This window comes from Balearica regulorum, chromosome 1 (genome assembly GCF_011004875.1).
Source record: "Balearica regulorum gibbericeps isolate bBalReg1 chromosome 1, bBalReg1.pri, whole genome shotgun sequence".
In the NCBI taxonomy this organism is placed as follows: Eukaryota; Metazoa; Chordata; class Aves; order Gruiformes; family Gruidae; genus Balearica; species Balearica regulorum.
The window spans coordinates 209,391,635-209,415,385 of NC_046184.1; the positions used below are offsets into that span (position 1 = coordinate 209,391,635).

At 41.1% G+C, this 23,751-nt stretch overlaps 1 protein-coding gene across 4 annotated transcripts in view; it reads left to right on the forward strand.

The window, feature by feature from the left end:
* Positions 1–218: 218 nt before the first annotated feature.
* Positions 219–23,751, forward strand: part of GRM5 (glutamate metabotropic receptor 5) — a 284,776-nt gene continuing 261,243 nt past the window's right edge. For 3 of the 4 annotated variants that reach the window (XM_075742444.1, XM_075742447.1, XM_075742448.1), the window contains exons 1-2: positions 1,101–1,787; positions 9,492–10,372. In XM_075742444.1, coding sequence (XP_075598559.1) covers positions 9,694–10,372 — 679 coding nt within the window. In that variant the 5' untranslated portion in view covers positions 1,101–1,787; positions 9,492–9,693. Of the gene's footprint in view, positions 256–1,100; positions 1,788–9,491; positions 10,373–23,751 lie in introns of those variants that run through there. The other variant, XM_075742446.1, reaches the window with a different exon arrangement.

Genomic DNA, 23,751 nt, shown 5'->3' on the forward strand with positions numbered 1-23,751 from the left:
GTGAATGAGAGCAGGAGCCTGGGTGTGTAGGGCTGAGCCGTGAGAGGGAGGAGGAAAGGCAGGGGGACGCTTTGGGAGGATGCGGGGATGCCGGAGGAGAAGGTAAAACCTCGACTGGCTTCGGGTGGGAAGGGTTAACTGAGGAAAGGTAGATGTGTGGGGAGCAGGTAGTTAGCAGGGAAACGAGGTGCTGTGGGGTGTGTGGGAGGGTGGGGAAGCAGAAGGGCGGGAGGGTACCGAGCTTGTGGGCAGAAGGTAAGCGAATAAGCAGCCTGCCCCTGGGTCTGCATAAACGGTCCAGGGATGCTGGCTAGGGAGCCAGGGGGCTGGCAGGGAACTGCGGTGCCTGTGGGTCCAGGGAGCCCGGGGGGGGCAGAGGAAAGGGAGCTCGGCTGGAAGGGGGGGGTGACTGCAGGTGGCACCTGCCGTGGGGAGGAGTGGGGGGGCCGGCGCAGGCGGGGGGGGGCAGCCCGCGGGCGAGAGAAGCAGAGGGGAGCATCCCGCCGGAGGGGCTGGCAGCTCGGGCAGCCCTTGGCAGGGGCATCGCTTCTCTTCTCGCCGTGCCCGGTGCTGTCGCCCTGCAGCCAAGGGAAGGGGCGAGGGCTGGAGAGGTCAACCCGTCCTTCCAGTGGCAAACAGTCCCTTCTTTCTGCTTGGTGTCACTGTACGCGCGTGTATGTGTGAGAGGGTGGGAGGGTCGCTGCTCTCGCATTCCCCTCTCTCCCCTCGCCAGGGAGCAGCAGGCAGAGCCCAGGGCTGGCAGGCTGCTTGGTTTCCTAGAGGGATCTATGCCACTTGGTGGCACTAAAAAGTTGCGCTGAAGCCCGGCGCTCTCCCGGTGCAAAGGGCCCCCTTGCCCCCCCAACCCCGGACCCGAGGGGGGGCAGCGGAGCGCCCGGGCCCCTTTGCAGCGCGGCCCCCGGGGGGACGGGAAAACTTCGGCGGAGCCAGTTCGCAAAAGGCAGCCGGGACGGCAGGGGTAAACTCTTCCCCGCGAGTCGGTTTTAAACAGACCCTCCCGAAACATATATGGCTTTTTTTTTTTTTTTTTCTTTTTGTTCGGATGATGCTGTTCTGAACCGAGCACCGCTTTCGTACTTGCTGGAGGATGGTGGTGCAGGAGGGAGGTGTCGGTTTATAGGGGGACTTTGCAACCTTCAGAGCACCTAGAGAGCTTTCCTCGCAGGGCAAAATGCAGGGTTAAGCCCCTTATAAATGCAGAAAGGTTGCTGCTGTGCATATGTGAGGGGGGCGGAGGTGTTTAAGCAGGTGGGTCAAGCTGCAGCAAGTATTTAGGAAGACCAAGGCTGTGGTGGCGGAAAGCAAAGACCCATCTGTTGTTTCATTGTTTGTTTGTTTATTCCGCCTTCTCCTCCCCCCCCCCCCCCCCCATTCCCCCACCCCCTCCTTAAATCCAGGGACCATTCACGCCTCTTGCAAATGAGACTTGGGCGATGCTGAGAGAACAGCGTGTTGCACGGTGTGTGTGTATGTGCATGCATTTGCGGGGGTAGGGTACTCGGTCCTCAGCAGTAGCCCGTGATCAGAAGAAAACAGGATCTGCCCATAGCTGGAGGAGTGACAATGCTAGCCGAGTGGGGCTCACCTGCTGGTGATCTTTGCAGAGGCATTTGAGGATTATTCAGCTCCAGAAGGTCTGTGTGAGGAATGCTATCTTTGCCGTGGCTGAAAATAGGAGGTGCCTACCCCTACCCGCCTTGATTATTGCCACCGAAAGGACTGCTTTGCCTCCACTGTAGGAAGAAGCAATTCCTGCCACCGACAAGGTAATGCTGCGGGGTGGGAGAGGGGATTTATGTGCCCTGGGTTGCAGACAGAAGCCCTGTGGATGCAGGAGGAACTCTTTCCCCTCCCTCCTCCCTGCTTTTGCTCTGTGCCCTGGTTGCCGGAGGACAAGCACGGCTCCTGGGGGGGGCAGCAAGCCAACCGGTGGGGTGCACCTCAAGGGGCTGCTGGGACATCAGTGGGTCGGGATGCTGGAGGGCAGTGGGTACTGACCCTTCCCCAGGAGCAGGATATGTGTGGGGCTGGGGGGGCTGAGGTACTGCAATACCTGGGCTTGGTGGTGTGTGTGATATAGCCCCTCTGTTCAACAGTGGGGATTTGTCTTGCCAGGAAGGGATAATGGAAATGGGGATGTATTTGTTTTCCAGAGACAGCCAGGCTTAGCTCAGCCATAGACTTTTCTGTGTGACCTTGGGACAAATCACTTTGGCTCTGCTCGGCGAGTCCCGTCTGTTCCTTATTTAATAATCCGAGTTAATGTCTCCATGTACAAAAATGATTCATTAAGGGTTGAGAGGGACAGCGATAACACTAGCTGAGCAGGGAAACAGAGACCTAAGAACCAGCGTGTATGCACACATACACGTCTGTATGCACAACCACTTAGTTATAGCAGCGCAGGTAGATATGCCAGGAGTTAACCTTGTCCTATAGTTTCCTCTAAGACCCAGCTCCATGTATTTAATTTATTTGTAAAAAATGTGGTCCTGCATGACAAGTGTGACCACCATGGCAATTTTTACAACTGGTTGATTTTTAGCTTTTTTTTTATTCTCCCCCCCCCCCCCAACCTGCCGGGAGGTGAACGCTTGCGGCTCAGCACCAGGGACAGCTCCCGCCGCCCGCAGCCGTCAGGCAGCGCTGTCCCGCAGCCCGGGGCTCGCCGCCCCGGCAGCCCCGCTTCCATTCCACCTCCTCTCCAGGAGGGTCCTTCTGGTGGCCGTGGGGGTGACCGCGTGTAGGGGGATACCGGTCGTTTCTCTCTTCTAGTCTTGAGAACAAACTGGGGGGATCATCTCAAAAGCGGGGTGGCGGAGGACCATCTTGAAAATATCACTCTAAACCATCCTGAAAGGGAAAGACATATTAGAGGAGTTAACTCCCAGGCTCTTCTCATTCTCTCTGACTTTTTTTTTTTTTTTTTTAAATTACTGCATTCCTAAATATTTCTATCATATACTAATATTTTGCGCATTCTCAAATACTTTAACTGAATGCTAATATTTATGTTACGTGATTGGGAATACCAGGGTTAATCATTATTTCAAATGACCAGAGAGTATTTTGGGGGTCTCTATATAGGTTCTTTGTCATTTTATCTGCCAACATGTTTATAGCATTTTTTAATATAATGGTAGTACTGGAATGCCACTGTAACACCTCTCTTGTTGTGACTTGCTAGAAAATGTTTTTTGGAATTGCTGTTGTTTTTTCTTGATCATATCCTCCAGATCATACAGTTTTGTTAATTAATACAATGTCTAGGATTGCAGCTGAAATAACACCAAAGCTATTAGTTCCTACATCATATGGTATAACAGGTTTTTGGTAACAGCAGCAATAAGTAGTATATTTAGTGGAATTACAGAAATCATTGCAAGTTTTCCTGGGAAGTTAAGCATCTACATATTAAAATGAAAATTGTTTCATCAACCAGAAAGTGTGTGTATGTGAGCATAATATGGGGAAGAACTTCCTGGGATTGCTAAAGATCTTGCTGATAATTATAACATTCTGTTTATTATCTATGAAGGCATGAGATCAGCACACTAGTCTGTTATTTTCAGTTGCTGCTCTGGCCAAATGGTTAAAATTCTTCTCTGCTGCCTAGTTTCCTCCTGTTTCTAAGTGGGATTACAGGAAGATGCTTCATAGTCTCTCCTGTTGTATAAGACTATTTCTTTTGTCAAAGGGCTTGATCCAATGCCTGCTGGAATTCACAGAGCTGATAATGCCACAACTAATGGTTGTTTCATGTTTTTAATTTATTTATTTATTATTTTTTTGTAAATGGAAAATTTAAATGCAGTAGAAATCTCAAAGCAGAACAGTAGGCTCATGTTCATGGTTTTCAACTAAAGAACATTTGAGCGCATCAGGTTTTGTGTGATCAAATTACCTCCAAGGAGTGGGTGTGTGGGACCTCCTGCAAACTGAGCCTCCCTATAGCATTGGGAGCTAGATTACCAGAATAGCTTGAACCCAATGCTTAGTGTTTGCAACACCAATAGCCAGCAGAACTGAGCAAAGGCATCCTGATCGTACACTTTTTCCTCACATTGGTCCCCGTTGAGATGAGGCAAGAGGTCTCTCTTCTTATGTAATTGTTTTTCTAAGGCAGTTCCATCTTTTGCTATCCAAAGATCTTCACTGTGCGATAAGTGGCAGGACTGACTCTAGAGCAAGAATTCAGTTGCTGCTTGCTAAGGTTTTATCTTCTCTGGTGATGAAACCTGGGTTAGTTCCTTGGGATATGCTGATTTGATCCATATCTGTATCGACATACATTATCTCATATCTGATGGAATCGAATTAATTGCACTATGTACTGTAAATGAATGCCTGGAAAGCATTTAATCAGCAGATACATAACTGTAGGCTACACAAACATAGCATGTAAGTAAAATTTGTCATAAATATCAATGGATTTTGGGATCCTAAGTTTCTGTGATTGCTCTGATACGAAAAAATCCTTCAAAGAGATGTTAAACTTTAGATAAGTCTTTACAGATATTTGACGAATAACATTCTTCATGTGCTTAGCACTGAGCATATTCTTAAGTGCTTTCCTGGATTGGACCATAAGTTCTCACTCCATCACAGCACTGTTCTGTAGTTCAATAATCTGGCATTTTATTTTTATTATTTAAATCTGCCTGAAGACTTAAAGACTATAAATGAACATGCTGTACACATACAAAATTGTAACAAAGAAGAAACCTGAATGAAAGTAGTGCTCTTTCTCTCTTTCTTATTTTTTTTCCCTGATACAAAATAGGCTAAATCAAAAACTTCCCTTTGCTGAGTTTGTGTTTTACCTACTAGAAGCCACGCAGCAGGGAGAATTTAATTGCAAATAGACAGATCCTTCACTCTGGGGTCACTAGTGGGCGCTGCGACAATAATGTAAGTCACAGGGGGAAAGGGTTTCATTCTTTGGTTTAAACACAGTTCCACCTGCAGTAGTAGAAGCCCTTAAGAAAAGCCACGCGTGCCCCATGTATAAACTCTCAGCCACGTACGTAGTGGAAAATCAGCCCTTTGTGAACTACTGTTCATAGTTTGATTTTTGATCAAGTTTTAATTAATGTTGTTAGATATCAGGGCTCTTTGTTCCTTTTGGTATGTACAGACTGTAACTATAGATGGACTTGCATTTGAGGTTGAAATAAATAATTTTAAGAATTGCATGATGTTTCATGGAATATTACAGATGCTCATTTTCTACTCAGTTAAACCTCAACATGAAGTAGCTGGAACTCTGCCCTAAAGGAACAGCTGAGAATTTCTCCTGACAGAGACTACCATAAAGTTTTTACTGCCAGAGAGAGCAGAGATATAGGAACACGTCGAGTGCTTCATCAGATCTGTGTCATCTAGGTAGTTCTTAAATTTTTGTCTAGAGTAAGAGTGAGCAAAGGACAGATAGGCAGAATGATCTTTCTGCCTTACTACTTCTGTGTTTGCTCCAAGTGTGAAGCTAGTGCACCAGAAGACTGTGAGCAAAGTGTCTGTTATCTATTGTTAAAATATGTGACTTCAGGATTAATTTGTAGTTAGATCCATAGCTGAAATAAGCTAGGAACCCTGATACACCAGTAATTAAGTGCCTGATTCCATTTTGCCTATGTTGCAGTAAATTAGGAATAACTCCCTTGATGCTGAAGAAATTGAATAGTGTGAAAAGTAAATTTGACCCTAAGTGCTGTGCATGTTGATTTGCTTGTCCATCAATGAAAACAAGTAAATGCAGATAAATTATTAATTGGGAAACAATTCCCATTACTGTATGCATGCATTCAGGAGTTCATTGTCTTTGATGCTGCTGATACCTCTGTTCTCAGTCTGAAGGCTATAGCATGTCAAACTCCCTTTAGGGTTATCCCTAACAATTTAAACAGGAGTTATATTTAAGCTTATGAAATTTTGTTTAATTTTATTTTAGTACTCATCTTGCTTGTAATAATAAGCTTCCTGTAGTAGGCAAGAATGGTAATCAAAATGTGGAGTGACTTGTATGTGATTGTCTTGGGACAGAAGAGCCATAAAATTGTATATTTGAACAGTTCCCTTGGCCATCTTCTCTTCAGGAAGATATTCTCCAGGAAATGTAATTAGTGTGCTTAGTCTATCAGCTCTCTGCTCAGACATTTTGGTCTAAAATGAAATGTGTTACCTGATTACTCTCATGGCATTTTCACATGACAACAAGCACAAATTGAAATACAGGAAATTCTGTTTAAACATAAAAAAAGAACCCTTTTAACTGTGATTGTGGTCAAACACTGGAGCAGGTTGCCCAGAAAGGTTGTGGAGTCTCCATCCTCTGAGATATTAAAAATCTAACTGGACATGAAGCTGAGAAACCTGCTTTAGTTAAACTTGCTTTAAGCAGGGTGGATGGACCAGACAACTTTCTGAGGTGCATTTCCACCTCAACCGCTCTGTGATTTTTTTTTTTTTTTTTTTTTTTTGAGGTTTATGAGGGCAAGAATAAGCCCATAGAACCACATCTCTATTATACAAATACAAATCCATTGAAATTTAGCAGGCTCACCTAGCCATGTCATTATAAATTCCAGGTTGTTTCACTGCATCATGAAAGCCCACAGAAAGCATTGACTTCAGATCCTTTGGATATGAGTCCTAAGGCTAATACTATAAAACATAAGCAGTTTTCTTGGTGTAATTAGTAACAGCTTTGTAAGTCCCAAGTAAATTGACTTTCACTTAGGTACAGTGGAGTATGTAAAGAAAGTTCATTAATTCTGGAACATCAACAGTCTGCATCTGGCTCCTTCTTTTCCCTTGGATGCCATGGAGTGGAAGGCTTTGATTGCTTTCAGAACTTGCTTCTGGGCCATAGGAATGCCCTAGCCATGAGTTCTGCTACTATTATGAAACCAGAAATATAAAGAAGACCTTCAGCTTTACTTCATTCTTTATCCTGTAATTTTATATTGATAGATACAACTGTAGACAGAGAAGAGCAAACAGCTGTTGTTTGGAGTGAAGAAGATCAAAATGACCTTGCTGCCCTCTCTTTCTCATATATCCTGTATGGAAATTGTTTAATCCATAGACATAAGATCAAGAATGGTATTGACCAGAAACTTGGTTGATGTGTGTTGATGTGTGTTGTAGAACTAAAATGGTGGATGGGGATTTTTTTTGTGTGTCACGAGCTCACCCCAAGCCTCTGAACTCCCTCTATTTGTACATATGCAGCTGCACAGGCAGCTAGGTTATAAAAAGGCATCTAATTGTATAGCCAGTTACTGTCTGAGGCAGAGCTGGCATTTCTCTAGATATAGTTGTGCTCTGTACATGTAGCCTTAATTTGAGAAGCTCAGAAAAATGAGCATCCATGGTTTAAAACAACAGAGGACTATTTCTGTTCAAATGTTACTAAGTTAGTAAATAATTAAAGATTTTTTTAAATGATAATAAATTAAATTAATTGGAGGTATAGGAATTTAATATCTGTGATATTGTACAAAGATATCCCCTGTCATTCATCCTTCAGACTGTTTGCAAATTATACAGTACCGTCTCCAGAGTCACAGAACACACAATTGGAAGACATAAGCAGTAGTGATATTCTGTAATTAGAGACTAATTAACCTGAATTGAACTGCTGTTATTCTTTAGTGGCAAAGGGTTGCAGCATTGATAAGCTAACTCTTCACAGACTAGAAAAAAACTTCTTGAAGTGTTCTACAGTTGTCTGAACCTTATTTCATTATTAACGCTTCCTATTACTAGAAATTAATATTACATGAACCTATTAATATTGCAATTAATATTACAAAACCATTTCTATTCAATGTTTTCTCTTTTTAAAGATTTGGATTTCATTTGGGAAATTCACTAAAACTATTGTATGATTTCCTCTGTGTAAATAGTTTATAATTTATGGATGTCTAGGTAGAATAATAATTAAAGAAGGCTAACCTCAAGCAGAAAAGTGTTTTTAGGCTTGACTCTCTCATCTTCAGAATCAGGAAGATTTTCACTGTGGTACTGTATTGAGTGACCTAGCTGTGAGAGGTAAATTCAAGATTAAAATACTGTTAGATTTTGTACCTGGAAAAAACACAGGTAAACTTCCTATGGCAAGGGTTTCTTTGACTTCACAACATCTGAGCATTATTAATGACTGTTAATGGATTAGAAATGACTAGTGGGCCTGAAATATTTGTAAATTCCTATATTCTTTTTTTATCACATCAAAAGATTTATGTCAATAAAACTGACATCAGGCTCTGTCCCAGAATTTTGCATTTATTTTGTCAATAATGACACTGGGCATGTGGTTCACCAATTAGCTCAGCATCTTCCTAGATTTAAGAGTGTGCTTAGCTTTCTGTACTATCAATGGATCCACTGGCTGGTGTAGAGCAATAGATAGTACTTTACTGTGCTCCAGGATCAAGACCTGGACAAACTACTATTTTAAACCAGAAGCATCCTGTTACAAATCCACTGCTAGGTACAGAACCTTTTCAAGAACATTTTCAAGTTCCATTAACCACAGCCCAAGATATGAATTCTCTGCTGATTCTTTTCTTTTCTTTTTTTTTTTTTTTTTTTTTTAACACTAAAGCTGAGTGCAGATAGCATTGCAGACTATCAGCAAACATAGCTGAACAAATATTTTAAGCAGTAATGCATCTGTATAGTCTCTATGTTGACTTCTTTCTATCAGCAAAGTCTGTATGGCTGTCCACAGTAGCAGGATTTGTCAAATTGCTTATTGGAAATGTTTGATTTAAGGATATAAAAAGATGAAAATAATTTAATTTCTCTGCTGGTTTAGAATTGTTGTTCCTCTGCTGAAATATTCACTGCTTAAAACAAATGTAAATAGTAATAATAAAATCAGATTTCTTAATCCTAACTTATTTTAAAAGTTAATTTCTTTCATGTTGTGACTTACGAAGAAAAAACAGATTTACCGATTTGAAGAACCAGATCCTGCATTCCTTAGAATGTTTCAGGAACAGCTCTTTTTGTCAACAGCAGTTTCCTAGTGCTGTAATTGATAACACACTACAGCCCAAGGTGCGTTAGTGTGACATAGGCATTTGTGATATGGAATGTGTCTGAAAGTAAAGGGAGTTGGTTTTGAAGACACACATTAGAAATGGCAGCATCTTTCTTCATTGGAATTAAATACTTGTCTGTCTTTTGTGCTTTTGAAAGGATTTCCCAAAGGAGTTTTTAAACAAGAGTGTCAAAGAGAAAGGTACTGATTTATACCAGCAGAAGTACAAGCCTAAGATTGTGAAACACTGAAGTACAACAAAGTTTTCCAGCTTGAAAATTAACGAAGCAAGTGTATATAGGAGACAATGTATTACAGTCATTGACAGCAGTAGGAATAGGTGCAATTTTAGAACAGATTACAAAGCTGACTTTGTAACAATTTTAAAATTTTTTCTCTTATTTATTCATTTTTGAAGGTTATGAGGATTATGATCATATGTGCAGCTCTGCATAACTGTCCACTTGGAGATGACGGTGACTTCTTAGAGAATATACGCAAACTCCTGGCTAACCGTCAGCATAGTGCTCCTTTTATCCAAAAGATTTGATAACTGCTTTCACCAGCTCTCCGGTTTTGTTCCATCATGTTGTCTCTACCAGCCTAAACCATTTCCTACAATGGTCCTTTTGCTGTTCCTTGCAATCTTGCTATTGAAGGAAGATGTCTGTGGGAACTTTGGGCTTTTGGTTTCTGCACAAGCCAATGAAAGAAGGGTGGTTGCACACATGCCTGGTGATATTATCATTGGAGCTCTATTCTCTGTCCACCACCAACCAACTGTTGACAAGGTTCATGAGAGGAAATGTGGAGAAGTGAGAGAGCAGTATGGCATTCAGAGAGTGGAGGCAATGCTACATACCCTTGATAGAATTAATTTGGACCCCACACTGTTGCCAAATATAACGCTAGGATGTGAAATAAGGGACTCCTGCTGGCATTCTGCTGTGGCTCTGGAGCAGAGCATTGAGTTTATAAGGGACTCTCTGATTTCATCAGAAGAAGAGGAAGGGATGGTGCGATGTGTGGATGGATCTTCATCATCTTTCCGCTCCAAGAAACCCATTGTTGGTGTCATTGGACCTGGCTCTAGCTCAGTTGCTATCCAGGTCCAGAACTTGTTGCAGCTTTTCAATATACCTCAGATTGCTTATTCTGCCACAAGCATGGACCTAAGTGACAAAACCCTGTTCAAGTATTTTATGAGAGTTGTGCCATCTGATGCACAGCAAGCACGGGCTATGGTGGACATTGTCAAGCGGTATAACTGGACCTATGTTTCTGCTGTACATACTGAAGGTAAGAGGTTATTTTTTTCCATATAAAATCTTTGAACTTTGATGTGGTCAAATAGATAAATGATGATAGTTTGATGTTGTTGGGGTTTTTTGCCAGTCAGTTGTCAACAGTATAAACTTTTACTACACTTAATAATAATAATTACACATTCCCTATGGGGCTGAAGTAGCATCATGTTGACAATGACTGAAAACAAAGTTTGAAATACAGGCTTGTGTGTGCTCTAGGGCCACTTGTTACTAAAAGTGCTTGCTCTGGAGTCTCCTAAGTGACTTTAATTTAATTTAGTTGTCATTTATTTATTGTTTGTAATCTACCAATTAGTGTATTTGTGTAAAATAATCATTTTTACTATATTGGTATCAATGGGAAATGAGAAAACGTCTGGTCTTCCTTGTGCAGAAGAGAGCTAAATCACCATTTGAAACTGTACCTGAGTCAGAATGTGTTCCTGTTTAATATCTGAAGCACAGACACATGAATACTAGAAAACACATTAGTTCTGGCTAATATTTGAATGCAGGTTGTCCCAACTCTTAGAAACCAGAACTATTTCTGTCCTTTTTATGATACTCTATGGAGTACTGCAGATACTGTTTGCTCTGAATCTGGCCATTGGTTTCAGGAGCGAGGAAGGGAAGTGTCCTCAGATCTTCTTCATGCTTTTATGCTCCATCAGGTGTCCAGAAAATTAGAACTGTGTGCTAAATTGCTCTCTTCTTTTTATTAATTTGAGTTAGAGCTTAAGCTTTTCACCCAGTGTTCAGAAAAGTATATGATTAAAGGGAAATGCTATGGAAAAGCTTACTGGATTTTGTTATTCCTCGTATTGGCAGAATTGAGTGAGTTCATCTTGCCATAAGCCACTAGAATTTCATACCACTTAAGAGCAGGTTTCACCAGTCACTGTCTAATGACAGCACTATTTCATGAGTTTTCCGGAATTAGGTTCTGTGATGAATTTTAGGATCCCATTGGGTCACCTCTGTTCAAACAGAGAAACTCAGAATGGAAGGCTCAGAATATGATCTGGGAATGAAAAATGGTATTAAGAGATTGAGTAGTGGTGACAGCATTTCTGAACAGCAGCAGATGCTGCTGGCTTTATTACAATCAATAGAAAGCAGATTGTCCTTCCCACACACTGAGTATGCTTCTCTGGCAGCCTTTATACTATTCAAAGCCCTTTTTGGGGTGATACTGGTCCAATGCTAGTATGTAGAGATCTTTGTCCTCCTACAGATATGTAGAGAGCTTGTTCTGCAGTATTTAAAAAAAAAAAAAAAAAAAAAAAAAGTTAAACTTACATGCAGATTGTTGCAAGCGTGTTGCTATCACAATAACAAAAGCTGGTAAATAACTGCAGCCTCTTTTGTGCAGGGATGCATGAATATATTAACAGTTTAATATGACAGTGTATAAATCACCCTACGTCATGTCATGTAGTGAAGGTACTCTGTGCCAGCTGATGCCTTTGGCATGGCTTGGTGTGCAGCCTTCGCTTCACAAATATCTATGACTAACATCATGGTCAAAAATAATGCCACTGATGTATCACATGAGCATAAAATTTTATATCCTGACTACTTTCGATGTATCATCTAATTTTTACTATGAACAACTTTTACACCTCTGCTTATTGAAAGGGAATATTTACATATTCAGTGTGGGAATTGTCAAGCTTATATCAAGGTCTGGTTCTGCACAGAGTGAGACTACTTACTTGTACCATTTCCCGTGGACACTCTGTTTGGAGCAGATGGTAACATATGGCACGTTAATCTTATGGCAGAGGAACTTTGCACTGTGCATTAGAAAGAAGGGAATAGGGACACAAGGGTTGAAGGTGGAGGTAGCTGCTATGGGCAAGACAAGTAGGAAATGACAGAGGAGCTGGGTGTGAAGAAGGAGAAATGATGAATGATATATCTAGTACAACATGTGCCTACTTGTGCTGGTATCAAAGTGGACAAGACAGGTGGTATGTTGTTAATACCTGAGGTCTCAGACAATTCATAGCATGTTTAGAGCAACATGGACTTCAGTGAATGAACATTAAACTTGGGTTCTGGGAATCTTATGATCCTATCTTCTATTTGCATGGTCTGGTCATGATGATGATGAATATGCTCTCCAGTTAAATAACATCACACAAATGTTTTCTAACAGTAGAACAGATGGTATTTATAATGGGATAGACAAATACAAACTGGTCAAGGTATTTCTTTGAAATGTGACAAAGTCTGATGTTCTGGACAGTTTCCAAAGATTATGGCAGATGTTGTCCCTTCCAGGAACAGAAAGATTTTTTTAAAAACACCACAAAACACTCCTATAGATGAATGTTAAAGGAATTGAGTAAACAAGCAAAAGAAATATTCTTTATTTTTCTACTATTTCTATTTTTGTAATTATTTTTCATTTTAATATAACATCTATTTACTTGTAAACATTCCAAATATGTCACTATACTCAGTGTCCTACATTCATAGGTATTGTTTCAAAATAGGGGGAAAAAAAAATGTTGAATCCCACTCCTTGCAATTTTCATCGACTTGGAATCTTGCCCACCCATTGAGAGAAGACCTCTTTCAGTGCCTCCAGTAATTCTGGCCATCTACATTATCTTTAGCTAATCTTCATGCATTACCCAGACTCTTCTGAAATATGGTCTTTGGTTTCTGGGAAGGATTTCCAAGGAGATTGAGAGTCCTCTCTTTCAAAGCTGGACTGGGAGAAAAGAAGAGGCAGAAAAAGTCTGGTTATTTCATTGCTTTGGTAGTTTCATCAGCAAATAAAGTTATAGGTCTCTTTTTGGTCTAGTATACAAAAAGTCTGGGCTAAGTCAGTAGCTTTGTAATAAAAAGCTTCCTGTTTGAATCTTTCCTTCTGTACTTACTAATCATCTGTGTCTGCAGTGGATTAGTATTTTGGGAGGTTGATCTGAAGTTTTGTTGTTAAATCCTTATTCAAGACTTCCAGATTTAAAATACACAAAATCTCTGAGAGGTTCTCGTAAGCTTTGCTCCTTTGATATTTAGCATCACAGTTTAATCTAGATGACGCCTCCAGGTGTGCAAATAACCACTAAGAGTATTTTTTCTTTTTTTCATAAAAATTGGAAGGTAGCAAGCACTATTGTCAACGGAGCTCTTATAATTTTAAGGAGGAAGTTTCTGCAATCCAATGAATAGGAAATATGAGTAACATAGGAAGGATATTTCTCATAAAGTGACAGTCATCTCCACTTACTACAGTGTATTTTACATATGCCAGTCAGAAATCTTTGCAAGTCTTAGGTAGTCTTATGTTGTAACTCCCCTTGCTTGGCTGTATCAGGAATGACATGTACCACTGGCGTCCTTATCTTCCTCCACTCTCCCCAACTCTTCCTTGCATTTAACGATTTGTAGGGCTAAACCAATCTGACTCTAAATAAATAAAAAAAAAATCACCCATCATCAGGACAGTTTTTGAAAAAGCCTCATCAGTTCTGGAATCTAGGTCACTCTGTAGCCCCGTGAACAGACATGTCAACACTGTAGCAGGGAGGTAGGAGCAAGCAGGCAAAGAGGAAAAATGTGATGGGAAACTCCTTGTACTAAGGACCTATGACTTAAAGCCTGAAGCAAGTGACTTTAACTTTATGGATTTCTACAAGAGGCATGCAGGATGTGCTGGAGACCATTTTATTTCAAGCTTGCATACTGATCTAGTTCTTTCAGCTGACCTTACAGATGATTTTTTCCACCACTGCAATAGGAACAGAGCTTAAACAAACTTTTGTTAAACTCAAACCAACTTTCACTTGTCAGACAAACTTTGCTTACAGACAGCGGGTCAATAATGCAGTCAGGAACTCAGTCTGTGCCTCTCTCCGGCAAAGTAGCTCAGCAGAGAGAAGCCCTCAATTTCTCAGAGCACTTTAGGGATCTGTTTTAGCTTATGTAACTGTTGTCCACCCCTGAGGAAACTAACGCATGGACAAGGGAGCAGAGAGGAAAATTTGTGCATGTATCTGGATTTTGGGTAGTAATGGTTGGCATGCAGATGGGCCAGGCAGCTCAACTACCCCTGCGGTTTTGTCTCAGCCTTTTCTTACTTCACCATTTGGCACCACAACTAAATGGAAATGGTTGGGGAACCAGGGAGAAGCTGGCTGTCTGCCCCAAGAGACAAAGAACTGTCTGTTTACCTCATTCCCGTATGAAAGCATTTTCTAGTCTTTTTGAAAGATCAGAGAAAAATATATACAATTTTCTCTTTCCCCATCATTGTGGTCTGAAGGCCTCATCGAAAGCCCATTTGAAGTCAACACCCCGCCATTGACCAGACTGACATTCAGATCAGGTCTTCCTAGTCAGAAACAAGGTCAGTCCCTGAGAGTCTGTGCTTAAAACTTGCCTGGAGACAAATGAATTAATAATTTGAAAGACAATTGTTATTGCCATTGGAAACCATTTATTTTTGCCACTCTGGAGCGAAGAGGTGGCGTATGCTGGAAAATAGAACTGCACAGGGGTACAACTGAAACACAACAGGCCAAATTTATTGGGGGTGGCAAGGGATAAATTTTACTCCATTAGGTAAAGGGTGTGATTTACTTGTGAACACAGCCTTAAGAAAGAAGCCACTTTGTTAACACTTTCTTTAGACAGCTCCGCAGGTAAACATTAGATCAAACTCATCCTCAAAGTCCTCTCTGTTTAATATCACTTTCCTCCATTTAAATTTATCATGAGTGAATATAAAGAGGTGGTTCACGTTCATTTTCTTAGGATGTAACCAGGCAAGCGTAACAAAAGCAGAACTTATTTTTCTTGCAGATAAGGGTTATTTCACACATTTCCTTTCATGTTTGTTCAAATGTGTCTGGTTACAAGACTATTTTTGCCTACATCCTTTGCTACTAAGTAAAGAGCGAAATGAAAATTAGTCATAGTCTGTGAGAATAGGATGAAGAAATGAACGAAAGAGCTGCAACAAGTTGACCTTAAACCTGTTGCTTGGAACAAATTGTACTTATATGATGTTGTGGAGATTTTATTTCAGACTCTAGATTTTTCTCCTTTAGATACAAAAACTATATTATGGTCAGAAATATCATTTGCTTTTCACAAAATAATATGATTCAATCCTAGATTCATTTCATTTTAAGCATAGGTGATATTTTTTCATGGTTTATATGCAGAAAAAAACCCACATAGAAGTAATGTACCAAAAAAGGTAATTGCTAGTCCATGAAAATATTTTCAATTTTAAAGAAATATTTATAGAAGAGTCCAAGAAGACCTTCCCACCAAGTCATGAGGTTCAGACTGGACCCCCTTGCTTTCTAAAGTTCTTCTCAGAGAGGAGCCTAGGTGCAGCTGGATCCAGTTTTAACCTCTGGCTCTAAAGAACAGTTTGGACCCTCGGTTCTGCCATAGAGTCAGTTATTTCAGCTCGAGCTGGGTGCCTCCGCAGAGGAACACCCTTGGTTATTTTCCTGTGCCTTCTGAGAACTCACAGTCTACTACACAAGGTGTTCCTGCACCTGTCCACAAGACACACACAGAATTTTTGTCCAATCAAGCTGCTTTTCCCCTATGATGATTGGAGTAATAGCTTTCAAATTTTATCTACGCAGTTTCATCATCCTCTTGTCTTATCCACACGTGGGTCTCATCTGTCTTCTGTTGACTTGGGATAAAATGGTTCCTCTCCCTCTTTGAAGGTCTTTTCCCTGAATTATAAGCTTCATCCAGTTTATCTCGCGGTGCATGACTCCCAGTACTTCTCCCCCTGGACCAAGCAAAGGTTCAACTACAGTTCAGTCATGGTTTGTGGCCTAAGGCTTCTGCACTGCAGTCACTCATGCCAAGCAAAATCACTCATGTCAACCAAAGCCACTCAAGTTTCAATTCGACCTAATTTTAATTAATTCTAATATTCTATAAGTAAACTATTTTAATCCCCCCAAAAAATTTATTTCTAAAAATCTATTTCTGAAAGTTGAAGAATGTCCTGTCTAAAGAGTGGAGATATTCTATTTCAGCAATGTTTCATTTTTACCCTTAGACAAAATAATTGTGGCTTTGATTTTTTAAATTACTTTTTTTTTTTTTTTTACTTTTAAACAATTTCAAACATAAATGTTGAAATCAGGATGATTCCAATTTGATATGCTTTTAATCACATTAATCTTGTAGGAAAAATAAAAAAATATCACTCTTCTGAAAGAAAATATGGGAAATGCAAAACACAGTTCCAGTCCTATCCTGTTGAGGTGTTTGCTCATTTTTATTGAATGTTGACATCTATAAAAAAGGTGGCTTTTTTTTGGCCCAAATTAAAATATTTATCCTAGCTTCACAATTGTGAAAAGTGAGCAAATACTGTCAATCAGCTGGGAATGTTAAAACAGAAAACTGAAGTAGCATCAAGTTAATGTTTACTTTGTTCTGCAGTGACTGACTAACTGGACAGAACTTTAACATTGCTGGCAGACTGCTCAGGCCAGACATACCCACTGTGAAGTATCTTGACTGACAGAAAAATACAGAACAAGGCGTATACATCTGGGGATGAAGATTGTTAGGGGAAATACCATGAGACAGCAAAGGGAAGGTGAGCAAGGAGGTATACTGTTCTAAGTTTTTAAAAATCACTTTCAAAGGAACAATATAGGGTGGACTCAGCTAAAATCAGGGCATTTGGATCTTCAAAATGTCACTTTGCTCCCTTTTTTTTAGAGTCTAAGTGTTTGAATGTCGCTTTTTCCCTCACTTAGACTCTGTAGCTACTCAATGAAAGTTGCAGTGCTGTGAAACCTGCCTTCACTGAGAAGAGACAGTGGGAGTCCAGCATCCTCCTGCTTCATCTTAAATTTGTCTTTTGCCTTGGGCCTGGAAATGGCACAGTTCTTGTCTCTATCCCCAGGGTGCACATCTTCAATCAGGGCGGGATCTATCAAGTTGATGAGATTTGGAAATCTTTCAGGAAACAAGTTTCACTGCACAGTGCTTGATGGGTCAGATCAGTTTTAATGAAAGATGGTCCTTCTAATATGTGCTTTCAGACAACTATGGGTAGTGACAGTGGATCACTTTCCTGTAACCGCTGTCAATATTGTGTCTTTGAGATGAAAGAATACATGCTGTAGAGTTGGCTAAAAACCAGATATTACACAAATTTGAAAAAAAAAAAAATTCCTGAAGTATTTTTTACCACAAGTCAAAATTGAAAACTAAAATAACATTTTTTAGGGAGTTAAAGCTATGATGAAACTCAAAAGTTGGTCAAATTAAACTGCTTGTCTTGTGATTATATTAAAATAGATGATAAAAGGTAATTTTAGAAGTCAAATGGAAACTTCATGCAAAAATCTGTCAACTTTTAAAATTTTTGAAAATATTAATGTTCTTTGACAGTTTTAATAAACTTCCATTTTCCTCGGGGAAGAGCTAGATGATCCTCCCCCTTCCCATTTTATTTGGCATGTCTTCTCTACCACCAATCCTGTATATAAATTAAATATTTTTGGATACATTGACATCTGATTAATCCAATAGTTAAGGTGGGGCTGATGAAACAGGTACCATTATTTATTATTTGTGATAATTTGTGCTTTTTCTGCATCTGTTATATGACTTTTCTTTCTTATTCTGGAAACCATAGATTTTTCTTTTTCCATGCATGCTACCTAGGGCCAGGAAATTTAAGAAGTCATAAATTTGTGAAGTTATAATTTTTCCTACATTCAAAGGTCAAAAGTGCAGTTAGTACACTTTCATATGAGAAAAAAACCACAACACGTTATTCCATATTCCTTGATATTGTTGGATCAAGTCCAGATGAGGACAACAAAGATGATCAGAGGACTGGAGCACCTCTCCTATGAGGACTGGCTGAGAGAGTTGGGGTTGTTCAGCCTGGAGAAGAGAAGGCTCCAGGGAGACCTGATAGCAGCCTTCCAGTACCTGAAGAGGCCTACAGGAAAGATGGTGAGGGACTGTTTACAAGGGCATGGAGTGACAGGACAAGGGGTAGTGGCTTTAAACTAAAAGAGGGTCGATTTAGATTAGATGTTAGAAAGAAATTCTGCACTGTTAGAGTGGTGAGGCACTGGAACAGGTCGCCCAGAGAAGTTGTGGAGGCCTTCTCCCTGGAAGTGTTCAAGGCCAGTTTGGATGCAGGTTTGGGCAACCTGGTCTAGTGGAGGGTGTCCCTGCCCATGGCAGGGTGACTGGAACTAGGTGATCTTTGAGGTCCCTTCCAACCCGAAACATTCTATGTTTCTATATAGATCCAGTTTTACAGAATTCAGGGGAGATGGGGGCCCTGTTGTGATGGGACCCAGGAAGAAAGGGAGAGAGACAGAAGAAAGCCACCCAACATCACTGGAAGGACTAAGATGAGAACCCACTTTTCCAGAATGCTAGTTTAGGAGCCCAGGTATAAAAACAGTTTACCAGACACTAGAATTTAGTTTCCTACCTAAACAAGGGCAATCATAAAATCATAGAATCTTTAAGGTTGGAAAAGACCTCTAGGATCATCAAGTCCAACCATCAACCCAACACCACCATGTCTACTAGACCATGTCCTGAAGTGCCATGTCTACATGCTTTTTGAACACCTCCAGGGATGGTGACACCACCACCTCTCTGGAGAGCCTGTTCCAATGTCTGACCACACTTTCAGTGAAGAAATTTTTCCCAATATCCAACCTAAACTTCCCCTGGAGCAATTTGAGGCCATTTCCTCTTGTCCCATCACTTGTTACTTGGGAGAAGAGACCAACACCCACCTCACCAAAACCTCCTTTCAGGTAGCTGTAGAGAGCGATAAAGTCTCCCCTCAACCTCCTCTGCTTCAGACTAAACAACCCCAGCTCCCTCAGCCACTCCTCATCAGACTTGTGCTCTAGACCCTTCACCAGCTCCGTTGCTGGTGACACACTCCAGCACCTCAATGTCTTTCTTGTAGGGAGCGGCCCAAAACTGAACACAGCACTCGAGGTGCGGCCCCACCAGGGCCGAGTACAGGGCAACGATCACTGTCCTAGTCTTACTGACCACACTGTTTCTGATACAAGCCAGGATGCTGTTGGCCTTCTTGGCCACCTGGGCACACTGCTTGCTCAGATCCAGCCAGCAGTCGATCAACACCCCCAGGTCCTTTTCCTCCAGGCAGCTTTCCAGCCATTCTGCCCCAAGCCTGTGGCGTTGCATGAGGTTGTTGTGACCCAGTGCAGGACCCAGCACTTGGCCTTGTTGAACCTCATACAGTTGGCGTTGGCCCACGATCCAGCCTGTCCAGATCCCTCTGTAGAGCCTTCCTACCCTCAAGCAGATCAACACTCCCTCCCAATTTGGTGTCATCGGCAAACTTACTGAGGGTGCACTCAATCCCCTCGTCCAGATCATTGATAAAGATGTCAAACAAGACCGGCCCCAAGACTGAGCCTTGGGGAACACCACTTTTGACTGGCCGCCAACTGGATTTAACTCTGTTCACCACTATTCTCTGGGCTCAGCCTTCCAGCCAGTTTTTTACCCAGCAAAGAGTGCATCCGTCTAAGCCATGAGCCACCAGCTTCTCTAGGAGAATGCTGTGGGAGACCATGTCGAACTCTTTACTGAAGGCCAGGTAGATAACACCCACAGCCTTTTCTTCATCCACTAGGCGGGTCACCAGGTCATAGAAGGAGATCAGGTTGGTCAGGCAGGACCTGCCTTTCATGAACCCATGCTGGCTGGGCCTGATCCCCTGGTTGTCTTGCACATACTTCGTGAGCGCACCCAAGATGAACTCTTCCATAACCTTCTCTGGCACCGAGGTCAGGCTGACAGGTCTGTAGTTTCCCGGATCCTCTTTCGAGCCCTTCTTGTAGATGGGCAGCTCACATTGGCAAGACTGGGTGTCACATTGGCAAGCCTTGGGCATCACGTTGGCAAGCCTAAATGAAGGTGTCCTACACTTGTCAGTATCTTTATGCATCAAAAATATATTGTAGATAGCTTAATAGTGCAGAACTTAAATCCATGTTGTTTCCAAATCAGAAAGTTCCTGTGTAGGTAAGAAGTAGAACCAATATTTACATTGGTCATAGAATTATAGAATCATTGAGGTTGGAAAAGACACTTATGATCATCAAGTCCAGCCGTTAACCTAACACTGCCAAGTCCAACCACTAAACCATGTCCTTAAGCACCACATCTATGCATCTTTTAAATATCTCCAGGGATGGTGACTCAACCACTTCCCTGGGCAGCCTGTTCCAGTGATTGACAGCCCTTTCATCAAAGAAATTTTTCCTAATATCCAATCTAAACTTCCCTTGGCACAACAAAGCTAAGAATGGCAAAAGGCCTGCATTCTTGAATCATGCAGGAGACAGTGATCTTGGAGGTGAACCAAAAATTATAGATTTTGCTATTATTTAATTTGGAAGCCACTGGACAGAGAATAACATTGCATCCATTGTACTAAAATCTGATTGCAGGCTCCTGATGATGTAGAAACATACCATGTTGTAATGCAGAGTATTATACATAAATACATTGTATGTGTATACATTAAAGAAGTGATTGGGAAGGTTATTAACAGAACGGTTGCCATCTACCTTGGCAACTGAATTTTGAGACAAGCACATTCATAAATCATAGACTTGTTTTTAAACTAACATAATTTAACTCATTCTAAATATGCTGACTGGAGAAAAGCACAGTTAAGATTTCCTCTAACTGAGGGGGTTTTGTGTTGGTTTGGGGTTTTTTTTTGGTGGGTTTTTGTTGTTGTTGTTGTTTTGGGGGTTTTGTTGTTGTTTCCTTTGGTGTTTTGTTGTGGGTTTTTTTTTTCCCTAGATGTGTCTGGCAGCATTTATGGCTGGCCAGATACCTGATCCAGGTGATATATGTGGAAACCTGCATATAAAATCAATTACATTGTCAAAGGGCAGACAAACAATGTATAAAGAATGGGTATTGCTAGAAGTGCAATACATACTAGACAAGTTGGAAAGATAATAACTGGGGTGGCTGGTAAACCAGCTCACTGAACAAATCCCACTGCCAAAATCCAACCTAACTGCTGAGAACAGTGGAAAGATGAGGAAAATTGTCTGTTCCTCAGTCTGCTGTGATCTAGTAAAATGCTTTTTATTTGTCCTTACCTAGGGTTTGTTTTTTGGGTTTTTTTAACCTTTTCTTCCTGATACAGATTTCTTCTAACTTCCTAGATGATGTTACAGGCCTTAGGAGGAAGATTAATAGAGGTACTGCCAAAAGAAATGTGCACAATTGTAGTGAGAGGACTATGATCAGGATCTAGGAAATTACCTTAGCACATTGCAAAGTTTTTGTGAACAAGATAGTTGCAGCAGGTGAACCGTTGTCCAACGTTGCTATTTTGGAGTGTATAAAGCTTTAGGCAAGCATATATAAACTACAGATGATCTAGCATGGCAGAGTCACAGAACATGTTCTCCTTTCACTGATTTGAAATTACAGAAGTCTTTTCTCCATGTCTTAATTTTTGCTATGTAAGATAGATAATAAAATGACAACTAGTCATTGGTAGTTATTTCTTAGGCTAAAACATATTGTTTATGAAGATACACACAGAGTATCTTCACTTAAGGACTTCATATAAAAACAGAGCTGATTTCACCTTTGGGTAGTCTGTTCAAACCGTGAATTATCCTTTCTTCAAACGTTGTTCTAATCTTTCTTTTGGCTAAACCAAAGAGCTTTATTTCCCAATCACTTCTGTAAAGCAGATTTTTCCAGATGTTAAGTTATTCTTATAGAATTATAGAATTGTTTAGATTGGAAAAGACCTTAAAGATCATAAAGTCCAACCATTAACTTAGCACTGCCAAGTCCATCACTAAACCATGTCCCTAAGCACCGCATCTATACGTCCTTTACATACCTTTAGGGATGGTGAATCAATCACTTTCCTGGGCAGCCTGTTCCAATGATTGATAACCCTTTCGGTGGAGATATTTTTCCTAACATCCAGTGTAAACCTCCCCATCACAATTTGAGGCCATTTCCTCTTGTCCTATCACTTGTTACTTGGGAGAAGAGACCAACACACACCTGGCTACAACCTCCTTTCACGTAGTCATAGAGATCAATAAGGTCTCCCCTCAGCCTTCTTTTCTCCAGACTAAACAATTCCAGCTCCCTCAGCCACTCCTCATAAGACTTGTGCTCTAGACCCTTCTCCAGCTTCATTGCTCTTCTTTGGACGCATTCACACTCTCTCCCATGGTGAGGGGCCCAAAACTGAATCATAGAATGGTTTGGGTTGGAAGGGACCTCAAAGATCACCTAGTTCCAGTCACCCTGCCATGGGCAGGGACACCCTCCACTAGACCAGGTTGCCCAAACCTGCATCCAAACTGGCCTTGAACACTTCCAGGGAGAAGGCCTCCACAACTTCTCTGGGCGACCTGTTCCAGTGCCTCACCACTCTAACAGTGCAGAATTTCTTTCTAACATCTAATCTAAATCGACCCTCTTTTAGTTTAAAGCCACCACCCCTTGTCCTGTCACTCCATGCCCTTGTAAACAGTCCCTCACCATCTTTCCTGTAGGCCTCTTCAGGTACTGGAAGGCTGCTATCAGGTCTCCCTGGAGCCTTCTCTTCTCCAGGCTGAACAACCCTAACTCTCTCAGCCAGTCCTCATAGGAGAGGTGCTCCAGTCCTCTGATCATCTTTGTTGTCCTCATCTGGACTTGCTCTAACAATAGATCTTGTATAAACCTTTCCAGTTTTGTCAAATCCTTTTTTAAGAGCATGTATCCTGGTTTTGTTCCTTTGTACAGGAATTAGTACTCCATTTACTTCTTCAACTTGCAGTCAGGCAGGAAATTATTCTCCACAGATCAGCATACAATCTGCTGTTTCTTACCTTATTAGCAAACCAATGCAGTGGTGGCCTATAAACATGTATCGTTTATTTTTCCCTTTTACAGTTATCTGCCTCCATCTTGTCATAAGTCATCTTCTGCCCATCTGGCTTACTATCTCACCTTCCTCAATGATTGGTGTGGGTTTTTTTTTCTTTTCCTATCATCTCTTTTTCTGGGTACCTTAACTTCTTGCTTCTCCCTCCCCAGTTAGGTTTAACTTTTTTTCCCTCTTATCTCTCCCCAGTCAAAATAAGATTATAAAACAATTTCAGATAGATAATTGTATGTATAAGATTGAATGCACTGATTTGGAAATTTCTAAAACTTTTGGTTTATGTAATCATGACTATCAACCAATGCAGACTGAGCTCTCGCTAACATACAGACCATCAAATTTGCACACTGTTTTATAAGTTCTTTCACCTGTAGAGTCCAGACAGTCCAGATGTCTTCTGACGTTTAGGATTTAAA